The 25,314-nt window shown below is 36.2% G+C and overlaps 1 protein-coding gene across 13 annotated transcripts in view; it reads right to left on the bottom strand.

Annotated features, from left to right (window-relative positions):
• GPHN (gephyrin) overlaps positions 1–25,314 on the bottom strand; it is a 641,293-nt gene that overhangs the window by 57,125 nt on the left and 558,854 nt on the right. For all 13 annotated transcript variants that reach the window (XM_032344531.1, XM_032344542.1, XM_032344543.1 and 10 more), the window contains 4 exons: positions 22,811–22,866; positions 17,838–17,957; positions 16,239–16,297; positions 11,924–12,077 (listed from right to left, as the gene is read on the bottom strand). In XM_032344531.1, coding sequence (XP_032200422.1) covers positions 11,924–12,077; positions 16,239–16,297; positions 17,838–17,957; positions 22,811–22,866 — 389 coding nt within the window. The remainder of the gene's footprint in view (positions 1–11,923; positions 12,078–16,238; positions 16,298–17,837; positions 17,958–22,810; positions 22,867–25,314) is intronic.

Here is a 25,314-nt window from a genome sequence, read left to right as displayed (position 1 = left end):
TGCCTACTTGTGATCTCTGCCAAATTAATAAATAAAATCTTAAAAAAACTTTTTTTTCTTTGTTCAACCCTCCTGAGGAGATTTTCTATCTCCTTTCTAAAAGAGAAATCATTTAGTTTAGATTCAAAGGGGCACGTGTACCCCAATGTTTATAGCAGCAATGTCCATATTAGCCAAACTGTGGAAAGAGCCTAGATGTCCATCAACAGAAGAACGGATAAAGAAGATATGGCATATACATACAATGGAATATTATGCAGCCATCAAAAATGGAAATCTTGCCATTTGCAACAATGTGGATGGAACTAGAGGGTATCATGCTAAGCAAAATATGTCAATCAAAGAAAGACAATTACCACATGTTTTCACTGATATAAGGACTTTGAGAAACAAGACAGAGGATCATAGGGCAAGGGAAGAAAAAATGAAACAAGATGAAACTAGGGAGGGAGACAAACCATAAGAGATTTTTAATCTCAGGAAACAAACTGAGGATTTCTGGAGTGGAGGGAGATGGGAGGGATGGGATGGCTGAGTGATGGACATTGGGGAGGGTATGTGCTATGGTGAGCACTGTGAATTGTGTACGACTGATGAATCACAGACCTGTGCCCCTGAAACAAATAATACATTATATGTTAATTCAAAAAACTATTAAAAAAAAAAAAAAGGAAAGAAACATCCTTCTTTGTTTCTGTTCTTCAGGGATTTAATGCTATGGTCTTGATTGAATTACCAAAGGTTCTAAGATTGGTTATAATGGCTAACTTTCCCTTTTTTATATTAAGAAATGGGTTCGTCTGCATCTAAGACCTTTTCCCTATTTGCAAAGGGAAGAAAATTAGACTTTTATAGTGGTCGATAACTCTTTCCATATCCCTTGCAAGCAACTCCCTTATAAATTCCTACTTTTATCTCTCCCTTTTCTAGAAAACTCAATTCACTAAACTGATCAAAAACCAATTCTTAGTCATTATGGACACACCTTAGAAATACTCAGGTTAAAAAAAAAATAGTCCAGATAAACAGATCTAACACAAAGAGAGGGGAGAAATTATAAGCTCTAATGGAGCATGTTTTTACTCTAAATAGCTTTTGATTAAACTCTGGGAAAAAATTTTTTAATTCAGAGTTAAATTGCCTTGGTTGCTGAGTTGTAAGAAAGAAAAAAGAACATTTAGACCTTTCAAACATAATTTAAGAATTTGGTTTATAACTACAGAGGTTTACAAGTTGCATTTGAAAAAAGTCCACGTTCTATAATGACGACTTTTTGTACAAATTAGACTGATTTAATAATCTCGCTTTAAAAACTGTCCTGACTTTAATAGCATGTAGGAAATTATACTAGAACAATACACTAGTTTAATTTTAATCTTCAAAATTTCCTTTCCTGATTTTGTTACAAGATAGCAAAATTTATGTTCATTTAAATCTGAGAATTGTCCTGACTTTAACAGCACATAAGAATGATACAAGAATAATATTCTAGTTTAATTTTAATTTTCCTCAATTTCCTTTGCTGGTTTTGCTACAAGACAGCAAAACTTCTGTTCATCTAAATCTGAGAATGATGATATGGAATATGTCTGTGAAAAGAGGCTGATGAGGTCCAAGACATGCTACCCCAAAATATGGCAACTGTTATATTGGATGTTTAAAGCTGAAGGAATTTGAGAAATAGCCTGTGTAGGAAGGACTTTCTGGCCTTCCCTTTAAATAGGTCATAAAACCCTCATGTGAGAGGTGCTTTTCCTATGCCTGGAAGAAAGGAGCATTCTGAATGAACAAGCCTGACTATTTCCCTCAGTTTACTACACTTTCCTCATACCCTTTGTCCTATTATCTTTTTCCACAACTTTCCACTCCTCCTCAAACCCAATATAAAAAGGCTCATGTTTAACATTTCTTCAGGTCTTCACTTTCTTATGAAGGCTCTTATGTCACATAAAACTTATATTAAATAAACTTGTATGCCTTTCCTCTTGCTAATCTTGTCTTTTGTTATGGGGTAACAAAATGTAGAACTTGAGACATTAAAAGGGAGGAGGAAAAAATTTACTTTTCCTCCCCTACAAAGTGAATTCCTTTTTTTTTTTTTTTTAAAGATTTATTTATTTATTTGAGAGAGAGAGAGACACTAAGTATGTGCAGGGAAGGGGAGAAGGGGGAGGAGGGTGAGAAGGAGAGTGAGAGAGAGAACCCAAGCAGACAGACTCCCTACTAGCATGGGGGGCAAATGTGGGGTTCAATCTCACTACTCTGAGATCACGACCTGAGCCAAAATCAAGAGTCAGACACTAACTGAGCCACCAGCTGCACCAATAAATAAATCTGTAAAGAAAAATTGTTTTAATATCAGCTCATTCAGAACTGTAATTATATATTCACAGAAAATTATACAAATAGTACAGAGAGGTCCCCTGTACTCTTCACCCATTTTCCCCAATGGTTACATTTTATGTAACTATAGAATAATATTAAAGTCAGGAAAATGACATTGGTATAAGGTATATGTATACTTCTTTGCCACCTTACCACATATGTAGATTTGTGTTAACCTGCCACCTTACATCAAGACACAGAACTCTTTCATTATCTCAAAGATCTATCCCCCATGCTGTCCCATTATAGTCAGTCACATTCTCCCTCCTCTCCATCTCTAAAGGGGAAGCACTAATATATTTCCTGTCTTCATAATTTTGTCATTTCAGGAATGTTATATAAAAGGAATCATACAGTGTGTAACCTTTTAGGATATTTTTCCCCCCACTCAGCATAATACCATTAAGATCCATCCAGGTTGCTGCATATAGCAACAGTTCATGTCTTTCTAATGCTGTCTCCAGTTTTGGGTATTACAAATAAAATAGACCACTTATATTTAATATAATTATTGATATGTTAGGGCTTACAACTGCCATTTTATATATATATATATATTTTTTGTTATTTCTTATTTCTTTTTTTTTCCCCCTTCCTCTGGAGTACTTAAATATTTTTTAGAATTCCACTTTGATTCACCTGTATTATTATTATTACTGTCTTTAAAGCTAGATTTATTTATTTATTTAGTTTGGAGAGACAGAGCATGCACATGTGCAGGTGTGTGAGTGATGGGGGAGGGGCAGAGGTAGAGAGGCATCTTAAAGCAGGCTCCTCACTGACTGTGAGCTGGGCATGGTTCAATACCACGGTTCAAGCCAAAATCAAGAGCCAGCTGCTTAACTGCTGAGCCACTAAGGTGCCCCACACCTGTATTACTTTTGAGTGTATCTCTTGTAGATTTTTTTAGTAGTTGCAAATAAATATGGATGTTCATCATAGCATTGACTATTTCAATGGTGAAAAATGGTAAACAAGCTACTTACTTAATAATAGGAAATTGACTAAATTAATTATGAGACACCCACATAATAGTGTTACTGTCATTGCAAGATATTTGTGATAAGCTGTTCAAGTAAAAAAAAGAACATAATAGGGACACCTGGGTGGCTCAGTTGGTTAAGTGGCTGCCTTCGGCTCAGGTCATGATCCCAGCATCCTGGGATCGAGTCCCACATCGGACTCCTTGTTCGGCAGGGAGCCTGCTTCTCCCTCTGCCTCTAGCCTGCGACTCTGTCTGCCTGTGCTTGTGCTCTCTCCCTCTCTCTCTCTAACAAGTAAATAAAATCTTAAAAAAAAAAAAAAAGAATATAATAGCATTATAGCACTGTCCCATTTTTACAAATATATATTTACATAAGCATAGAAATAAGTCTGAATGACTATGCTCATGGATTGAAAGAATAAATATTGTTAAAATGACTATGCTACCAAGAGCAATCTACACATTCAATGCAATCCCTATCAAAATACCATGGACATTTTTCACAGAGCTGGAACAAATAATCCTAAAATTTGTATGGAGCCAGAAAAGACCCTGAATAGTCAGAGGAATGTTGAAAAAGAAAACCAAAGCTAGTGGCATCAAAATGCCAAATTTCAAACAACATAACATTAAAAAAAAAAAAAAAGAAGCTATAATCATTAAGACAGAATGACATGGGCACAAAAACAGACCCATAGATCAACAGAATAGAATAGAGAACCCAGGATTGGACCCTCAACTCTATGGTCAACTAATCTTTGATAAAACAGGAAAGAATATCCAATGCTGTTTCTTCAGTAAATGGTGTTGGGAAAATTGGATAGCCACATGCAGAAGAATGAAACTGAACCATTTTCTTATACCATACACAAAAATAGACTCAGAGTGGATAAAAGACCTAAATGTGAAACAGGAATCCATCAAATTCTAAGAGGAGAATACTGGCCTTTGACCTCGGCCACAGCAACTTTTTGCTAGACAAGTCTCCAAAGGCAAGGGAAACAAAAGCAAAAATGAACTACTGGGACTTCATCAGGATAAAAAGCTTTTGCATAGCAATGGAAATGGTCAACAAAACTAAAAGGCAACCTATGGAATGGGAGAAGATATTTGCAAATGACATATCTTGGATACAGATCCAAGATCTATAAAGAACTTATCAAACTCAACCCCTCAAAAGACAAAAAATCCAGTCAAGAAATGGGCAGAAGACATGAACAGACATTTCTGAAAGAAGACATCCAAATGGCCAACAGATACAAGAAAAAATGCTGAATATCACTCAGCATCAGGGAAATGCAAATCAAAACCACAATGAGACACCACCTCATACCAGTCAGAATGGCTAAAATTAATGAGTCAGGAGACAACAAATGTTGGCGAGAATGCAGATGAAGGGAACCCTCTTACACTGCTGATGGGAATGCAAACTGGTGCAGCCACTCTGGAAAACAGTATGGAGGTTCCTGAAAAAGTTAAAAATACTCTATGACCCAGCAATTGCACTACTAGGTATTTACCCCAAGGTGACAAATGCAGTGATCTGAAGGGGCACCTGCACCTCAGCGTTTATAGCAGCAATGTCCAATGTCCACAGTAGCCAAACTGTGGAAAAGAGCTGTGATGTCCATTGACGAATGGATAAAGAAAATATTATGTGTGTGTATGTGTATGTATGTGTGTGTGTGTGTATATAAATATATATATGTAAAATCAATATTACTCAGCCATCAGAAAGGATGAATACTTACCATTTACATTGTTGTGGATGAAAGTGGAGGGTATTATGCTGAGCAAAATAAGTCAATCAGAGAAAGACAATTATCATATGGCTTCACTCATATGTGGAGTACAAAAAAAGGTGCAGAGGGCCATACGGTAAGGGAGGGAAAACAGAATAGAAAGAAATCAGAGAGGGACACAAACTATGAGAGACTCAACGATAGGAAACAAACTGAGGGTTTTTGGAGGGAAGGTCGGTGGGGGGGATGGGCATTGTGATATGGAGGTCAGGTGATATGGTGAGTGCTGGATGCTATATACAACTCATGAATCATTGAACTCTACATCTGAATCTAATGATGTACTATATGTGGGCTAATTGAATTTAAATAAAAAAATTAAAAAATAAAAAATGAGACAAAGAAAAAATAAAGACTATATAGAATATATGAATGAACTATCTACTGAGGGAATGTGCTAGGAAACTGACAAGATAGTGACATCAGAATTATTGAGCAACTTTTAAGTACCATGTTGACATTAAATGGCAGAAATTTGTTATGGGCCAGGTAATCACAGTTCTCTGAATTTTCTCAGTAATATTTGTTTGCTTGGGAGCAAAAATGGAGAAAGCAGAAGATCAGTTTATTTATTAGCATAGGAAGCAAAGGAACAGATTAAAGGAGTGAGGCTATCTAAAGAGCAACATTAAAGTGGTAAATCATGGTCTTTAATCTGGATAGGAAGTATGGTATAGCTAGTAGAAAATAACAAAGGTAAAAACTACCTAACCTTAGAGGTTTCAGGGACTGCCACTGTAAAGTAGAGAAATAAAATGTAAGGAAACTCCTGTGGGAAGTATTGTGGCACAGTGAGAGAAAAGTTGTTACAGCCAGAAGACTTAGTAGTGAAATAAGGCTCCATCATTTACACAAAATAGATAACACTGGGAAAACTGTTGTGGTTTTGAGCTTCAATTTTCTCTTACTTGAAATGAAGGATAATTATACTATCCTCATAGTGTTGCCTTAATCATAAAGCACATAGTGGTACTGGTCATAGTAGATACTCAACCTTCTGTTCCTTCTCTTATTAGTGAGGTTAAGTATTACAGTTCTGTAATAGCAGCTGCTTGTGAAAGGCCCCAAACAGTATTATATGGAGTTTTAGAGAGATTTTATATAAATGAAGTTCAAACTTGTTTATATAGGCCTCTGTTTTTGACAGTGGCCAAGAAAATGATAGGAGATGGAAAAAATAAGCAAATACATAGTGGAGATGAATACATTTAATTCTGCATGTGTGTGTGTGCATGTGTGTATGTGATAGAAAGGGAGTATGAGGAATAGAAAGAGGATATTAAATGAATAAATATGAGTTATGGAATATGGTTGAAAGTGAGACAGTACCCCCAAAACTAGAAGACCCAATGCACACTAAAAAAATAATTATTGTTTGGACTTTGAGTAACTGGATAGCAAGCATACTATCTTGACTCCCTGAATTAATGGCAGCTGGTTGACTTATGTCCAGTTTAAAGACCTTTAGGTCACCATCTAAAGTTTCAAGGATTCGGAAAGAGAGGATGTCATCAAGAGTCAAAATAAGAAAATAAAACTGGAAAATATAAAACAAAACAAAACAAAATACCTGGGAAATATAAGTATTGGGGAAAGAAGAGGAAGATCCAGCTGCCTCCTAAGTGTAAAACTTATATACCCTATCTTCTATTTATATGCATTGCCTAGGTGACTTTATCTAGTCTCATGATTTAAAATACTATGTATATGCTAATAATTTCCACATGTATATCTTCAGCTCTAATCTTTCTCCTGTGCTCCACACAATATGTTCAATTGCCTACTCAATATTTCTACTAGGATTTTTAATTAAGTATCTCAAACTTAACATGTCCAAAACAGAAGCCTGATTTCTGCTGCCTAATCTTTCTCACCTAAGTAATAACTATCCCTAGAATTGATCAAGTCAAAATCTTGGAATTCATCTTGACTCCTCACTTTCTTTTATATTCTACTTTGAATTCACTAGCAAACCCCGTTGGCTTTAACTTCAGAATATATCCTGGATCTGATTATTTCTCATCATTTCCACTGCTACTACTCTGGTCCAAATCTCTTGCTGGACATTACATATCTTTCTAACTAGTCTCCCTGCTTTTTCCTTTTTCTCTCCATATATATATATGCCATGACATACTAAAGCCAGAGTAAACATTTAAAAATTTAAGACACGTTATGTTTCATGTTATGCTTCCCTTCCTCAAAACTGACTATTTAGAATAAAATGGTCGTGTTTCTGTTGCCTCCCTAACCTCACATCCTTTTACTTTGCTCCTTTCCCTCTATACTTCAGTTATAAACATCACAAGCATACCCCCGATCTCAGGATTTTTCTGTCTCTGTTGTTCCCTCTGCTTGGAACTCAGTTCCCCTTACATGGCACCACCCTCAATACCTTCAGATTTCCACTCTAAATTTATCTCTTCAGTGAGGCCTGATTACCCTATATAAAAAACTTTATCAGTCAGATCTGGAAAGGAAAGCCAAATCCTCTAGGTATTTCAAATGAAGGGGAGTGGAAGAAAAAAGGACTGAATACAGGGAATTGGTTTCAAATGTTTTAGGAGGGCTGGAAAAACAAAAGGAGAAAAGTGTGTCTCCAAAGATCAGTAACTACAGGAAGTCACCACTGTCCCTAAGGCTGCTGGGATGTTACTGGGGATTGAGGAGCTTATACTTCAGCTAACTTCTTCTTCTAAAATATTTAATTTATTTATTTGACAGAGGGAGAGATACAGTGAGAGAGGGAACACAAGCAGAGGGAGTGGGAGATTTAGAGGGAGAAGCAGGCTTCCTGCTGAGCAGGGACCCTGATGCAGGGCTGGACCCCAGGACCCCAGGATCATGACCTGAGCCAAAGGCAGACGCTTAACGACTGAGTCACCCAGGTGCCCCTACTTCTAATTTATTTCCAACTTTTAATATTGTGTTAATGCATCCCAATGACAAAACCTAGCAGGACCACAGGTGGAAAGAATCCAGGAAATTGGGTTTTCAGCCTTCTAGCTTTATTGTAAAGAGGAGAATATGAAAGGGGTGATGTAGGGTAGGTTTCAACAGGTAATATTTGGCATATACCTCTTCTACTACTAGTCTTTATCATCTTATCCTTAATTTTTCTTCATACCACTTACTGGCATTTTTTGTTTACTATCTCCCCTATCCTGCCTCCATTAGAATATAAATTCTGTAGGAACAGGGAATTTGTTTGTCTCGTTCGCTGCTATATTCTGAGCAGTCAGCACAGTGCCTGGCATCAGTATGGTAGCATACTAAATGGGGAAGGGTGGTGGAAATGGTTTGCCCTGCAGAGCATATTTTATCACTGACTTTTCTTAGAATAGCCAGTGCATGGTGATGATAAAAAGCAGAATGACTTATAGTAAGTTTTACTATTATTTTCTAATTTTCTACACACAGTGGATCCTCTTATGTGAGGATAAAGAGTTACAAAACCCTTTTCCATCTCTAAGGACAAATTTGAGCTTCAGTTCACTTTCTAGCTCTGTTCCCTGGAAATTTGATAAAGACGAAATGTCAGCTTGTTATTAGGCAGCATTTTCCATGGCAAAAATAATCTCTTATTGGTAACCTGCATATGGACTAGAAGGTACTATAAATGAACTATAGGGGCACCTGGGTGGCTTGGTCATTAAGCGTCTGCCTTTGGCTCAGGTCATGATCCCAGGGTTCTGGGATCCAGCCCCATATCAGGGTCCCTGTTCAGTGGGAAGCCTGCTTCTCTCTCTCCCACTCCCTCTGCTTGTGTTCCCTCTCTTGCTCTCTCTCTCTCTGTCAAATAACTAACTAACTAAATAACTAAATAAATAAATAAAATCTTAAAAATAAATACATGAACTATAAATACCTAGTGGGAAGCCATATCTTTGGGCTTTTGTCAATGTGGTGACACTTGTATCTACACATTTCCCTTATAGGGACCTTGGAAGCTGCCTAAGACTATTAGAAAAAATATTAATTCTTATGTAGGACATGCTTCTAAGTTGGTGGTTCCCCTAGTCTCCTAGTATAATTCTTGTTCCCTTGCACCTGAATGTCACTTGAAGAAAAAAGAAAATTACTCTTGGATGGCTGTGTAGACGATTAAGAGGATTAGTTCCACTGAAGATGAAAGTCCAGCCTTGCTGGACACTGAATTTCCAGTTCAAAACCCTTCTAAATAAACTGGTTCACGACAGAGTGTATTCACAACTTATAAAACTCATTTTAGTTAAGATAACCCCTCATGGACATTCCAGCATGTAATAGATGCTTAATAAATATTTATTGAACAAATGCATGAGGTTGGAAATGTATGCCACAATTATGTAATTATTGGATGGTATTACCTAAATGTTAACATACACAGTTTGTTGAAAGAAACAAATGTCTGCATTGACTATTCTGTACTAGTTATAGTTCACAACTGTACCTCCCAATTTTGAAATAATTCCCCCATCCCAAATAAACACATGTAGTCACAAAATACTGGGCAGGTTTTAAAGACAGTATACACAGATATCTTGTATGGCATTCTTTGGGTTGCCTCAGGCCACTGTTCTGCTTACTGATACACCACGCTGGATTCAAAAGTGGACATATATAAAGCCACTCATACCAGGGGAAATCAGTTAGTACTAAAGGGGAGCTTGTGCTGTGACTGACTAAATTATAGACTTGCCACATTAACAGACAAGTGTTAATTTCTTTTGGCCTCTCTGAAATGAAATAATTTTTCCCCATTATTTTCTATCAAAGATCTCAAGCCTTCAAAAGAGATACTATACTTCATTCATTTCTTTTATTCCCAGTTTCCAGTATAATTCCTGGCATAGAGATACCTAATAAACATTGGTTGAACTAAACTATACAATCACAGAGAGTCATAATAACAACTAATCTTGGATGGAACTAGGGAATGAGTGCTGAACTATATGGAACCAGAGATTATGGATTTAGAAACATTATTTTAGATTGTGGATTTAGAGATTTAGAAACATTATTCCCTTGGAAAACCATGGTAAATATAGTGGGCCACAGAAAATAGCATCTGTGAAAGCCCATCAAGGATAATCAAGCCTATGGAGGCAGGGAACTAGGACTACGAATTCTTCCTTAGATTCCATGATGTAAGTATCATCTCTATTCTTATCCCATCACTTTTCTTTACCACTAGCCAACAGTTTTAATACAGAATGTATGATAGCTTTAAAAATATTACCAATGTAGTCTGGAGGATAAGTGAGACTATGGTCCAGCCTTACAAAAACATTAGGAAGAATACAAGAAATACAGCTTAAACAAAGTTGCCTAATAACTAGTTATTCATGAATTTGCTCATTCTCTTTAGCTTTCGCAAACCCCCCATGAACTCACTTAAATGCACAAAGCATACAAATAAATCACAAATAAGAACAGTTCATTAAGTCAACCAGTTTATCAGATATTTCTTTCTGATGCCAAACATAATGTCAGTTAGTCCTAGGGATATTAAAATCTTCACTATGTAGATCAATTGAAAAGAATGTTTTGGGTCAGTCAATAGTTTTAGAGAATGACCAGTGTACCTATACTAAGTCTAGAATACTGATTGATCTCTCCATTAGCAAAACAAATATTCTATTCTTTTCTTTTGCTCTTTCTATTTTTTAAAATTTAATTTAATTTAATTTTTCCAAGAGTCATTGTTTATGCACCATACCCAGTGCTCCATGCAACACTTGCCCTCCTTAATACCCACCACCACGCTCACCCATCCCCCACCCTCTCCCCTCCAAAACTCCAAAATTTGTTTCTCAGGATCCACAGCCTCTCATGCTTCTTCTCCCCTTCCAATTTACCCCAATTTTTTTGCCCTTTCTAAAAGAGCTATAAGGATAACAGAGACCTTTGAAAATGTTCATTTCCAAGACTTGAAGAAATTAAAAATAATGATAACAAATAAATGGTTTATTTTCAGAATAAAATTAGGGATTAAAAGAGAAAAAAAAAAAAGAAATCCTGTTAATCTTTTTAAAAATAGTAAGGTCTAAAGGCCTAAAAAAAAAATCTCAATAGTTTCTGATTCTGCTCTTAGGCTTTGAATTACCAGCAGATCCATTTTTCAAGATTCCCAGTCTGATTAGAACATCTGATTTCTTGTATAAGCAAAACATGGAACAGGAATTTTTCAAATTCAAATTGAAACTCCCCATCCTAAATCAGGGTTGAAATGACATTTGACATATTGAGAAACATGCCACCAGAGATGCCATCCTTGCAGAAAAAGAGAAAAGATTATCAAATTCTTCCTGGTGACTAAGGATCACAAGGAACTTCCAGCAAGATGAAGGGCTAACCATTGTGTCCCAATTCACTGATCCACACAGAGGTGGCCCATCATCTCAGCAGCAGGGTAGGTAGAATTCATTGTCCTAATAGACTGAGCACTCAATTTGCATAGTTGAAATCTATAGTTAGCAGTCAACATTCTTTGTTTATATGTACTGAGTGTGTGGAAAGGTCATTGGTTATAACATTTTGTTCTAATAAATGGAAGGGAAGATTTCTTAATATGTAATTTCTAGTCTTCCTCCTTATCTTCTGTACTTGAACTATCCTGAGGCCAGTATATTTATTTCCCTGTTACATGTATGTGGTAAAAATCTGTAATCCACAATGTTCTATTTATGACACAGAACAGAAGTCAAAAAGACTTTTTACCTGAAAGTTGAATTAGTTACTTACTCCCCCCCAACTTTTTTTTTCTTACCTCATTCCCTGTTGACATGACTGCAACAACTGGAAACTTATTAACTTCAACCTCCGTGACACCTACAGTTGCCAGAAGCCCAATTTCTGAGGGGCCCATATGGGTTCCTTTGGCCAAAACACACTCCCCTCTTTTAATGTCATGGCCGATGGGTCTGAAAGTCAAAGCAGAACCATAAGCAGTATGATAAGAATAGTATCTTCTCAGTTGACGTTAGTGTCAAAGAAGGAGGACACTTCAGAGGAGAAAAGAGTTAAGAGATGAGGCAGGAACAGAATAATAAAATAAAAAGCTTCTAAAAACTCTTTGTTGTTTTAATAAAAAATTTAAATCACAAAATAAAAGAAATAAGATTTCCATTTTTGCTAAGGAATATGTTATTTCACATTTGAAAACTATTTTACAAATTGCTTTATACTAAATTACAGTAAAAAAATACCAACTACAAACTTTCTTTGATATAAGGCAAGAATTTATATGAATATATCTAGTGGCATTAATGATAAGATGTCCATAGCATGTTAGCTTTGGGGTGAGGAGAATAACACTAATGAGGTTACAGTCACAGGGATAATTTCTATTTGGACAATTTAGGCTGGCCCAGGTCTATGGCCACAGAAGTCTACTTGGCTTGGCTTCTTGCCATAGGGATGTGAGAATTGTAGCTTTGTTATAAGGACATTTGAGCAAATGTAGTATTGATGGGATTAGGGCAAACACATCCCAATGTAAGAAAAATAATATAAAGCTTTTGCACTACTTATGGTAAGACAGTAGTCTCATTTTTGTATATAAGGAATAGCAGGTTATTCTACTACTATTGGTAGTCAGTAGAGGAGGGGCTATCAGCTAACTGCATAAAAACTCAAATCTGGGATTATCTGTGTTGATACCAAATTCTGGATTATCTGGGGTGGGGCTAGATTTCTGGATTATCTAAAAGCAGGATTAATTGCAGATTAAGTAGGCTCATGACTTTACTCCTTCTCATGTTGCTTTTGACTATTTTATTTACCTTTACTATGTTTACAAAAAAGTAGGCAGAGTAGACACGAAATGCAGAATTAAGAAAATTCATTTTGCTACTTGTTAAAAGTCCTCAACACTAATGGCTAAATGACTGAGCTGTGGGTTTACAATAGCCATGCTCTCCTGAGTTCATGATCATGTAGAAACAAAAGTTGGCTACACGTTCTATACATTGGGGGAGGAGTCAAGACGGCGGAGAAGTAGCAGGCTGAGACTACTTCAGCTAGCCGAAGGTCAGCTAGATAGCTCATCTAAAGATTGCAAACACCTGCAAATCCATCGGCAGATTGAAGAGAAGAACAGCAATTCTGGAAACAGAAAAACAACCACTTTCTGAAAGGTAGGACTGGCGGAGATGTATATCCAAAGCGACGGGAAGATAGACCCCAGGGGGAGGGGCCGGCTCCCTGCAAGCAGCGGAGCAATGGAGCACAAAATTAGGACTTTTAAAAGTCTGTTCCACCGAGGGACATCGCGCCAGAGGCTAAACCTGGGCGAAGCCCACGCGGGGTCAGCGTGGCCTCAGGTCCCGCAGGGTCACAGAAGGATCGGGGGTGTCTGAGTGTCGCAGAGCTTGCGGGTATTGGAACGGGAAAGCCGGCTACAGAGACAGAGCCGACAGTAAGCTCACAGCTCGGGGTTACCTTGAACCGGTCGCAGGCTCTGTGAATCGGAGCCTGGCCGGAGGTCAGGCAGACGGGAGTAATTGGGCGCTGTTCTCTGAGGGCGCACTGAGGAGTGGGGCCCCCGGGCTCTCGGCTCCTCTGGGCTGGAGACCAGGAGGCCGCCATTTGTATTCCCGTCCTCCGGAACTCTACGGAAAGCGCTTAGGGAACAAAAGCTCCTGAAAGCAAACCCGAGCGGATTACTCAGCCCGGCCCCTGTTAAGGGCGGTGCAATTCCACCTGGGGCAAAGACACTTGAGAATCACTACACCAGGCCCCTCCCCCAGAAGAGCAACAAGAAACCCAGCCAAGACCAAGTTCACGTACCAAGGAGTGCGGTTTCAATACCAAGGAGAGCAGCAAAATTCCAGAGGAGGAGAAAGCAAAGCACGGAACTCACAGCTTTCTCCCTGTGAGTTTTTTTAGTCTTGCAGTTAATTTAATTTTTTTCTTTTTCATTTTTTGTTTTTTTTAATCTCGCCTTCTGGTAAAATTTTTTTTTAACTTTTACCCTTTTCATTTTTAACATTTTTTAACTAGTTTATCTAATATATATATTTTTTCTTTTTTATATTTTTCTTTATTCATTTTCTTTTTTTTTAATTCTTTTTTCTTTTTCTTTTTTTTTCTTTCTTCCTTTTTGAACCTCTTTTTATCCCCTTTCTCCCCCCTCACGATTTGGGATCTCTTCTGATTTGGTTAAAGCATATTTTCCTGGGGTTGTTGCCACCCTTTTAGTATTTTAGTTGCTCCTTCATATACTCTTATCTGGACAAAATGACAAGACGGAAAAATTCAACACAAAAAAAAGAACAAGAGGCAGTACCGAAGGCTAGGGACCTAATCAATACAGACATTGGTAATATGTCAGATCTAGAGTTCAGAATGACAATTCTCAAGGTTCTAGCCGGGCTCGAAAAAGGCATGGAAGATATTAGAGAAACCCTCTCGGGAGATATAAAAGCCCTTTCTGGAGAAATAAAAGAACTAAAATCTAACCAAGTTGAAATAAAAAAAGCTATTAATGAGGTGCAATCAAAAATGGAGGCTCTCACTGCTAGAATAAATGAGGCAGAAGAAAGAATCAGTGATATAGAAGACCAAATGACAGAGAATAAAGAAGCTGAGCAAAAGAGGGACAAACAGCTACTGGACCACGAGGGGAGAATTCAAGAGATAAGTGACACCATAAGATGAAACAACATTAGAATAATTGGGATTCCAGAAGAAGAAGAAAGAGAGAGGGGAGCAGAAGGTATACTGGAGAGAATTATTGGGGAGAATTTCCCCAATATGGCAAAGGGAACGAGCATCAAAATTCAGGAGGTTCAGAGAACGCCCCTCAAAATCAATAAGAATAGGCCCACACCCCGTCACCTAATAGTAAAATTTACAAGTCTCAGTGACAAAGAGAAAATCCTGAAAGCAGCCCGGGAAAAGAAGTCCGTAACACACAATGGTAAAAATATTAGATTGGCAGCTGACTTATCCACAGAGACCTGGCAGGCCAGAAAGAGCTGGCATGATATTTTCAGAGCACTAAACGAGAAAAACATGTAGCCAAGAATACTATATCCAGCTAGGCTATCATTGAAAATAGAAGGAGAGATTAAAAGCTTCCAGGACAAACAAAAACTGAAAGAATTTGCAAACACTAAACCAGCTCTACAGGAAATATTGAAAGGGGTCCTCTAAGCAAAGAGAGAGCCTACAAGTGGTAGATCAGAAAAGAACAGAGACCATATACAGTAACAGTCACCTTACAGGCAATACAATGGCACTAAATTCATATCTCTCAATAGTTACCCTGAATGTTAATGGGCTAAATGCCCCTGTCAAAAGACACAGGGTATCAGAATGGATAAAAAAACAAACCCATCTATATGTTGCCTCCAAGAAACTCATTTTAAGCCCGAAGACACCTCCAGATTTAAAGTGAGGGGGTGGAAAAGAATTTACCATGCTAATGGACATCTGAAGAAAGCAGGAGTGGCAATCCTTATATCAGATCAATTAGATTTTAAGCCAAAGACTATAATAAGAGATTAGAAAGGACACTATATCATACTCAAAGGGTCAGTCCAACAAGAAGATTTAACAATTTTAAATATCTATGCCCCCAACGTGGGAGCAGCCAACTATATAAACCAATTAATAACAAAATCAAAGAAACACATCAACAATAATACAATAATAGTAGGGGACTTTAACACTCCCCTCACTGAAATGGACAGATCATCCAAGCAAAAGATCAGCAAGGAAATAAAGGCCTTAAACGACACACTGGACCAGATGGACATCACGGATATATTCAGAACATTTCATCCCAAAGCAACAGAATACACATTCTTCTCTAGTGCACATGGAACATTCTCCAGAATAGATCACATCCTCGGTCCTAAATCAGGACTCAACCGGTATCAAAAGATTGGGATCATTCCCTGCATATTTTCAGACTACAATGCTCTAAAGCTGGAACTCAACCACAAAAGGAAGTTTGGAAAGAACCCAAATACATGGAGACTAAACAGCATCCTTCTAAAGAATGAATGGGTCAACCGGGAAATTAAAGAGGAATTGAAAAAAATCATGGAAACACATTCTATACATTTTGAATTTACCTGATATCTTGGCCTGGTCGAGCTTGCACCAGAATTCGTACTTCAAGTTCCTCGGTGCCCTATAATAAGAGCATGTCATGTAATTTCGAACAGAATAATCTAACAGAATTTCTGATCAGTACAATTTAGCCACTCTGATGCATTTATCATCAGATAGGTACAGAATATATACAAATACAGAGAAACAGAACCATTTGCTACACATTTTGAACATGATAAATTTCTACCACAGGTACCTGAAAAACTAGGTTTGATGCCAATACATTCATTTATAAATAAATAAAACTTTTTTCATAATTTTCGTGTTTTTAAAAATGTACCAATTCAAATACTGGATCTTACATTGTAGGATAGCACTCTCAAGGGAAAACAAAAGATCTATCTATATGGCTACCCTAATAGATACATCAAATGTGGATGGAGATAACCTGTCTCTTCTGTTCCCATGAATTATGCCAAGTTTCCCAGATATCTGCAGAAATTTCAATGAAGGACTTACAGTTTTCCTGGTAGTAGATTTCTGTAAATTAATGGTGATCATTAATTTTACATTTATGGGCTGTGAATAATATTGTGACACTGGAACTGTGTCTTGTCATCCGGCAGAGTCAGTGTATGCATGTGTTCTGGATTTCAATGCTTTGCTGGCTTCCCTGATGCCCAATAAATCTGTTGGACAGTTTTAACAGCAGGCAGTGTGATATGTGTGCCAAGATTTGAATTTTATAAGCCTTACATGTGGGAAAGTAATTAAAAAGAAAATCCCAGATCAAGAAAAGTGGCTGTCTCTCAGCATGCCAAATTTTACTATATAGCCAGCCAGCCCAGAAGAATATTAGTTATTTTAGCTTCGGCTTTTAAGATACAAAATATCTTAAACTACTTTAAAAAATGAGTTAAGATAACTAATCATTAAAATGTCAGATGAAACTATTCTTTTATTGGTGGCTGACCCTCTGTTTTCCAATAATTGCCACGAGTTTCAGTGAGATGAAGGCCCATTTAGACCAAGAAAATTCCCAGGATCCTTTATTGTAGGCTATAGAGGGGGCACCGACATAAATTTAATTTTTCCAGGGTGTTATTTGCTGGCAAAGATTTTTATGAATTATAGAAAACCAGAGTTGAAGGGCTATTTGGTTCAAATGCTTGGTCTAGTGTAATATTTAAGAACTTGCTCAAGTTTCTTTGTTAATTTATTCTCTGTTAAATTTTCTTTCACATTTTATCAGAAGCTAGTCTTGAATAAATTTCTCAGCTATAAGGTATGTCAACAGTTATTATCTCTGCTGCTCTATTTGAGGTAGTTTCCTTCCTTGTTTGCATGTGAAATTTCGTGGGCCAACTGTGGTTCAAGTTCTATTATAATTATAGTAATGATCATAAAAATATCCCCTGTAAAAAAAGATTTTAAAATATAAGGCAATTCCTATTTACTGGAGACCCATACACTACAATGTAAGATCCTAACATTACCAAACAAACGAACAAATAAAACCCAAAAGCCCAACTGGATTAATCTTATAAACACTGCAGAAAATGGGCATAGTTTATAACCCGGACATAGGAACAGAGCAGTAAAACCTGGTGATGACATACATCATCGGATTCCCTGATTAATTCAGTATCTTCTACTTGTACTACTGCATCAGCACCGCAGGGGATTGGAGCACCTGTTGTAACCCGCATGACTTGTCCTGGCATTACTGTCTGAGTTGGCTGAAAATACAAACATGTAAAAAAGAATTGATTTACTCTGCTGTAGCAAAGGAAAAGTCTGCAGGAGATTTAATATTTTTAGAAACAAACCATAAAAGGAAAATCTTATACTCTTATTCATTTTGGCCCCAAATAATAAAAACTACCCACAAACAGTTGTATTTACACCAAAGAGGCTTTAACTTATTTAAGGTAATGACCACTAGACAGATGTCTTTCTGGGTGCCCTGTTTTCCTTTTGAAGAACTGTGACAATTGTCACTATTGTGTCTCACTCAAATAATGTGAATTTTCTTAATACTTCTATGTAAAGTGATTTGAGTGTCTTTAAGAAAAAAAATGCCATGCAATGTGATTTTATGAAAGACAATTATGAAAAACTAGCACATTGGTCATTTACTTAAGTTTTGATGTTAAAGAAATGTAGTACTTTATTAAGTAAACTTTTTTATTTAATAAAGGCAAGTCAGAAAAATCATTTTAATTATTTCACTTGAAAATCTTTCCAAAACATATGAGTTCACCTTTCAATAATGAAAGTCTAGAAAATGCAATGAAGTAATTAAAAAATGATTCCAGTGTCTGTAATGATTTCTGCTAAACATTATATCCAGATTTTCATTATCTGATCTCTCATACAGATGGTACAGGAGACTGACCCCAGGCCCTGCCCTGCAAACTTCTCTCAGCATAGAGAAAAGCATATTTCTGTAAGATCCATTTGATAGGTTTGATTTGGCCTCATAGGCCAATGATTTAGGTAAGAGTTGGGAAAAGGAATGCTTCAAATTTCTCCTAAAAGTGAATTCTAAGATATCTTCTTAAGTATTTAAAAATCTTAAGTCACAACAATGTGAATCTATTAACATTACTAAACTGTACATTAAAAATGGTTATGATGGTACATTTATTTTATTTTATATATTTTCTACCACATTAAAAAAATTTAGGGAATGGTTAAGGAAAAATACCCCTCTATTAGAAGTATAAAGCAAAACAGGAAATTTGTTTATCAGAGCAGCCTTAAAAATTTTTTCAATAATATTACTGCAAACAATATTACCAATAGCTAAAATTATTAAACCCTTCAATTTATACTAGGTATAGTGTTAAGTGTATTGTTACATTCTAGAATACAAGCCCTTACAAAGATCAGGATTTGTTTTTTTGTTTGCTTCTCCAGATAACATCTTCATTTTCTATTCTGTGCTGTGACCCAGAAGGCTGCTCTCTATGGACTATTTCATCTAGGTTCCCGTTACTCTGGCTTCTGGCTTCTGATTAGGTTCAGCTAATGGGAATGGTCAACAAGAGATTAGAGGTACAAGAAAGGGAAAGGTAGGGTTTTATTCTACTTGCTCTTTCTCTGCTGGGCTGCAGTGTGGTGATGGCTATGTCATCTTTATCACTGAGGGCCACAGCTCCTATTGGGTGGTGTTGTCTCATAGCTATGAATCTCCCCAGGTCCAGGTAACACTCTTTCCCTTTGTCCCATTAGAACTAGAGATAGCTGGTAGTGGAGAGTCATTGTTAGCACCTGGGTGCTTAACATTCCTTAGCTGGTTTCCCTTAACCCTATTTCTTGGGTATAGTCCCCTTAATCACCCCTTTTCCAGAAATATTTATCACTTTATCATACCAAAGCCTAGAACGTGTCTAGCACAAAGTTGGTGATGAATAAATATTTCTAGAATGAACGCATGAACATGTATGATCTCAGAAGCTCACAACTACATGAAGTATTCCATATTTCTTGGCTTAAAACTCCAGTGTTCTCCCTGCCTTTCTCCCATAGTTACTGGCAAAAGAGATTCTTGGGATCAGCTCTCGCATTGAGCTATGGATCTTATATTTCCTTATTTTGCTATCTGAATAAAAGATATTCAGGGTTTTGGAATGGTTGCATTTTTATGTAATTTTTCTACCAAGATGCTGCATAGGATTTCATATGAGAAGTTTAGGGCCCAATGCATTAAAATAAAAAAAAAAATTTCAACTTAGATATTACTCATTGTCTGGGACATCCCTTAATCTACTGTACATGGTCATTTTGCAGTGCAGTGATTTTTGATGAAAAGTGTTCGTTTTGAAATATATATTTATTTTTATTAGAGTTATTAATGCTAAAACTATCTTCAGAGCCTATGCAACAAAGATATTTGATATAGGCCTAAACAGGTCCTCCTTTTGCTGAAAGTGCCTTTTTGGCTAAGGCAGAAAGTGAATCCTAAAGTGAGTTTCAGGGCAGCTGCTTCTTAAGCTGAAGAGTGTTAGGTTGTAGCCCTGCCTCAATTTAGTCAGGTTCAATGGATACTTTGTAAATTTACTCTCAGTTTTATTGTGGTTGTACATGTAATTTTCTCTACTTCTTGGTTTAAACTAACACTTATGAAGTGTTTTTGTATAATCATTAAATAAAAAAGGTGGCTCCTCTCTAAGATTAGTAAATCTAAGTGATAGGTGAAGACTTCCTACCAGCTCACTTATATGAGATCCAATGTAAAAGATATTATTGGATATATAAAGATATTTATAAACCTCAATTGAATGGAATCAGATGAAAAACTCTAGGAATATGTGGAGTAATTCCTTTAGATTAAGAGTAACAATTCTTTATGAGTAACTCATTTTTAAAAATTTCTATTGATATACCTTATAAGTTTTATATAAACTAAAATGGTTAAAATCTTGATTTTTCCTTAACAGAGGTGTTGAGGTTTTTTTTGAGATTTGCTCAGTGACAGCACTTTATAATCATGTAATATTTTCTTTGACAGTGTCCAGTGCTAATCAATAGGACCAAAGTATAAATGATTTAAAGTCAAGTATTTGATACACTAAGAAAGTATTTTGTATATCACTGTCTCAGTGTATGCAATGGCACCTAATTCTCAAGCATATGTACTTCCAAAAAGTGAGCAATCTGGCTAATGTAAGATCTCTGTGATTGCTACAAAGTCTGTATGATACCTTAGTTATAAAGGACATCACAGACAAATCAAGGAGAAACCCCATTTTCTTGTATAGTTTTCATCTTTTTTCCCCATAGACCTTACAAGAAATTAGCAACTTCTAAGTTTCATGACTTTTTTTGTGTTCCTAGTTCTCTAGTACATTCAGAAATCTTAACTAGTAAATAAGGTTTAAGAAGACAAGAAGGCACTTATTAATCTGTTACCTATCTATCTATTTATACTAGGCTTTGACTACCATGAACTATTGGCAGTTCCCTAAACATTCTATGCAATTTTTAAAAACACCTGTGTCTTGATTTCTACTGTTCTCTTGGCCTAGAATGTCATTTTCTCATTTCTGTTTTTGTAAAATCCTCTTAGGTCCAGCTCCAATAGTATTTTCTTAATACTCCTAAGATGAAATGCTCAACCTCCCTATTGTCTTCCACAGTAAATGACTGATAGCATTAGTTTAACATTTAATATATTATACTTAGTTGTTATATTCTGTCACCTCCACTAGATGTAAACTCCTTAAGAGTAGAAATCATATCTTATTCTACTTTATACCCCTAGAACCCAACACAGTGCTTGGTATACACAGTAGGTAAGTTTGATAAATGTTAGATAGACTCAACTGAAGATCAGAGACCTGAATAATTGGTACTTTGTAGCTTTGTAATACAAATGGATGCTTCAGACATCCAACACTGAGTGAAGTATATATTGAGAAGTTGAGTAAATTATGAGGTCATAATACAAGACATTTATAAAAAAGAGACCCAGGCCTAGCTGTTCTTTTAGTGATGAGGATTAAAACCAACCTGTGTATAACATCTAATCACTATAGTGCCAGTTTGGCTTCAGCAATCTATACACAGACCTCTTTGATGCTTGGATGTAGGGATGAGGTAGCTGGGGTCACCACCATGGGCACCATTCTTCTCCTATATACTTACTTAACTTTTCCCTATTTTCAGCACATATGGGAGTACATACTAAGCCAAGGAAGAAAAGGCATGGGACATAGCTTTTGCTCAAACCTCCACATGTATTCATTCATTCATTCATCCATGCATTCATATCCTCCTTTATTTTTATATAATACTTATGAATACTCCATAGTAGCAGAGGATAAAAAGTATCTTGGTCTTCTTCTGGTTCTATTTGATAAGGTAGGAGCTCTTTTAACCAAACTTCAAAATTCACTGGATTAACATACGTTCTCTATTTCCTCTTAAATATAATGATGCATACAGCACTGTTTTATACACACACACACACACACACACACACACACACACACACACATGCATATAGATATATGTACTTAAGTTTGAGGCTGTTGGAATCTTTTTAAAGATTATTATTATTTTTTTTGACTCAAAAGTATCAAATAAGAGACCTTCTACTGTACTTCCATCAGTGCTTCATTTCTTAATAGAAATATATGTATATTCCTGTATGCTGGCTAGCTCCCTAGTGAGAAAAGCTAATCTAAGTGATTAGCTAGAGAGGTTAAATAATTTGCTTCTAATTTTCCCTGTTTGTAATACAGGTTGGAGAAAAGTTTGAGAAGATGACCTAGAAACTATAGGTCTGCTTAGAACATTAATGTTTATATAAGAAAGAATCATCTAATCATAGGACTGGAAAATGCTTGTAGGGAATCTGTGAGACACACCAAAAATACCATGCCATATATTAATAGATGCAGATTTCTTTCAGTTAAAAAATAATTCTTTCAGCTTTCTCATGGGAACCATCCTTTAATCTCTTTGATAACTTGTTTAATCCATCTCTAAAATTTCCATTACAATGATGGTAGAAACTTAGAATTTGATGCTGAAAGTCCATGAAATTGAAATCTTAAGAGTCTTTCAAGCCTGTGAATCTTACCTGCTCACCAGCTTGGGATTCCCCAATGATGAAACGATCTCCTGGGCCATCAGCAGCTGTGAGGCGAACAGAACCAAGAACAAACATCAAAATGGACGTACGGCATGGAATAAGGATCTAGTGTTGGAATTCTAAAATTTGACTCAAATGATCAGATAAAGTTTCAGGAAAATGGAATACTTTTCTGAGCTCCTCAACCAGACAATGGTGTTGTAACTGCTGGTTTGATCTTTGTATCCACCATTCAGAAGTACCAGTAGAAGTGATTTAATCATGCTCTTTCTTGGTGTTACTGGAGATGGTCTTCCTGTTGTGCCACAATTTGATTCTTGTACTTTTAATTCTTTTAAGGATTTATTTATTTAAATAAGAGAGAAAGAGAGAGTGAGCGAGCATGTGTGAATGCAGGGAGAGGTAGAGGATGAGAATTTTCAAGCAGACTCCCTGCTGAATGGGAAGGTTGATCCCATGACCCATGAGATCATGATACATGAGATCACAATCTAAGCTGAAATCAAGGGTCAGAAGCTCAAATGACTGAGCCACCCAGGAACCCCATATATTTGTACTTTTTAAATAGAACTATTTCTTCTAGCCCATCCTCCTAAATAAATACTATCTTTTCTATGGGCGTATATGTGTGATGTATGTGTACACTCTCGTGGATATACCTATATAGATATATTACTATTTATATTCATATTTCTCCATTTTCTATAAATTTCAAACTATTTTCTTATTTATCACCCAATCTGATTTTCATAATAACCCAGTAAAGTAGAAAGAAAATATCTTTTTTTCATTTGACATTTGAAGGAAATGAATCACAGAATGGAGGAACTTAGGTTGACAAGTTCTGATTAGTGGTAGACCTAGGACTAAAATACAGTACCTTAATTCCCAATACAGTATTTTTTTTTAAATAATGGGCCAAAGTGTTATTTCTAAATCATAATATACAGGCAACTCTGCATTACAATTTCCATTGACTATTTATTTTTAAATCAGAAGAAACAGAATTGAGAGGGAAAAACTCAACCAATTTTTTTCTATATACAGTATAGCAATAGCTGCACCAAAAAATATTCCGAGAGAGAAATATATTCAAAAGGGTTTTCTTCATCTATGATGTGGATTTCAGATCCATACTACTGGCAAGGCAGTACCTATCAAATGAGTTTTATGATCATGACCATTACTTCCATGTCATCTGTCTACGGCAAGGATTTGTGGACACATATACAGAAAAGTTAACAGCCTTCTATATGAATATTTTAATTATATTTGCAACCATACTTTAAATAGTAAAAAGTATTTCTTTTAAAAAGGACATATGAAATTTATTTTTAATTTTTATTTATTTTTAAATTTTGTTGAAAGAGTGAGAGAGTGAGCGAGCATGTGCATATGCATGGTTATCAGCAGAGGGAGGAGGTAGGTGGGGAGGAGCAGAGGGAGCAGGACAAGCAGACTCTGTACTGAGCTCCAAGACCAGGGCCGGGTTCAAGTCTTGGATCCTGAGACCATGACCTGAGCCAAAATCAAGAGTTAGATGCTCAACTGACTCAGCAACCCAGGCTCCCCAAAATTCATTTTTTAAAAATGTGACCACAAAGTGGTGTTTTTTTAAAGTCTTATATATAATATTGTTTATAATGAGCCACTTTTTTTGCACAGATGGCTTTGTTTAACCTGATGTAGAAAGGAAAAAAAATTAACACTAAGTCTCTTCTATGTACTAGATGTTGTATCTTGTGCTTCATAGACATTATTTTAGTTGATAAACTCTTAGCTTTCTTGTGTTTTTTGGAATCCTGTTATATTTAAAGTGCTCACTTGAAAAACAAGAATAGTTTTCCTCCAATGTTATTCTTATTAGGATGTTTTTGTGTTTTTAAAACATAAAATTATTTTTTTAAAAGAGCAATTTAAAATAGACATAAAACAGACAGAATCATTGCTTCCACAATTATCAACATTTTATCTATCTTATTTCATCTATCCTTCTGTTTATTTTTATAGTGTCTTAAAGTGAATTTTGATGTTCTTATTGTAGAAAATTAAAAAGTCAATTATATTTCAGAATTCAAACACCAACTATATCTTGTGAATAAAGTAATTTTAAATTATTTTCTCTACTAGAGATATTACCAGCTTGCCACCTCTCATAAGCAACCTAGACATTTCTCTTTTACTTCTTGAATGAGAGGAAATTAGCTGGGTTTTAAAGTAAAACAGAGCTGAATCTGAATCCTGGTTCTGCCTATTAGTAGCCTCAGAACCTTCAGCAAATTATTTTTTTTCATTTTTAAAAAATTTAAATTCAATTTAGTTAACATACACTTATTATTCATTTCAGGGGTAGAATTTAGTGACTCATCAGTTGTATATAACACCTAGTGCTCATTACCTCAAGTACCCTTCTTAATGCCCATTACCTGATTACCTCATCCACCATCCACCATCCACCTCTCCTCCAGCATCCCTTGGTTTGTTTCCTATAG

This window comes from Mustela erminea, chromosome 5, assembly GCF_009829155.1.
Source record: "Mustela erminea isolate mMusErm1 chromosome 5, mMusErm1.Pri, whole genome shotgun sequence".
NCBI lineage: Eukaryota > Metazoa > Chordata > Mammalia > Carnivora > Mustelidae > Mustela > Mustela erminea.
This window is presented reverse-complemented; position numbering and strand designations above follow the sequence as displayed.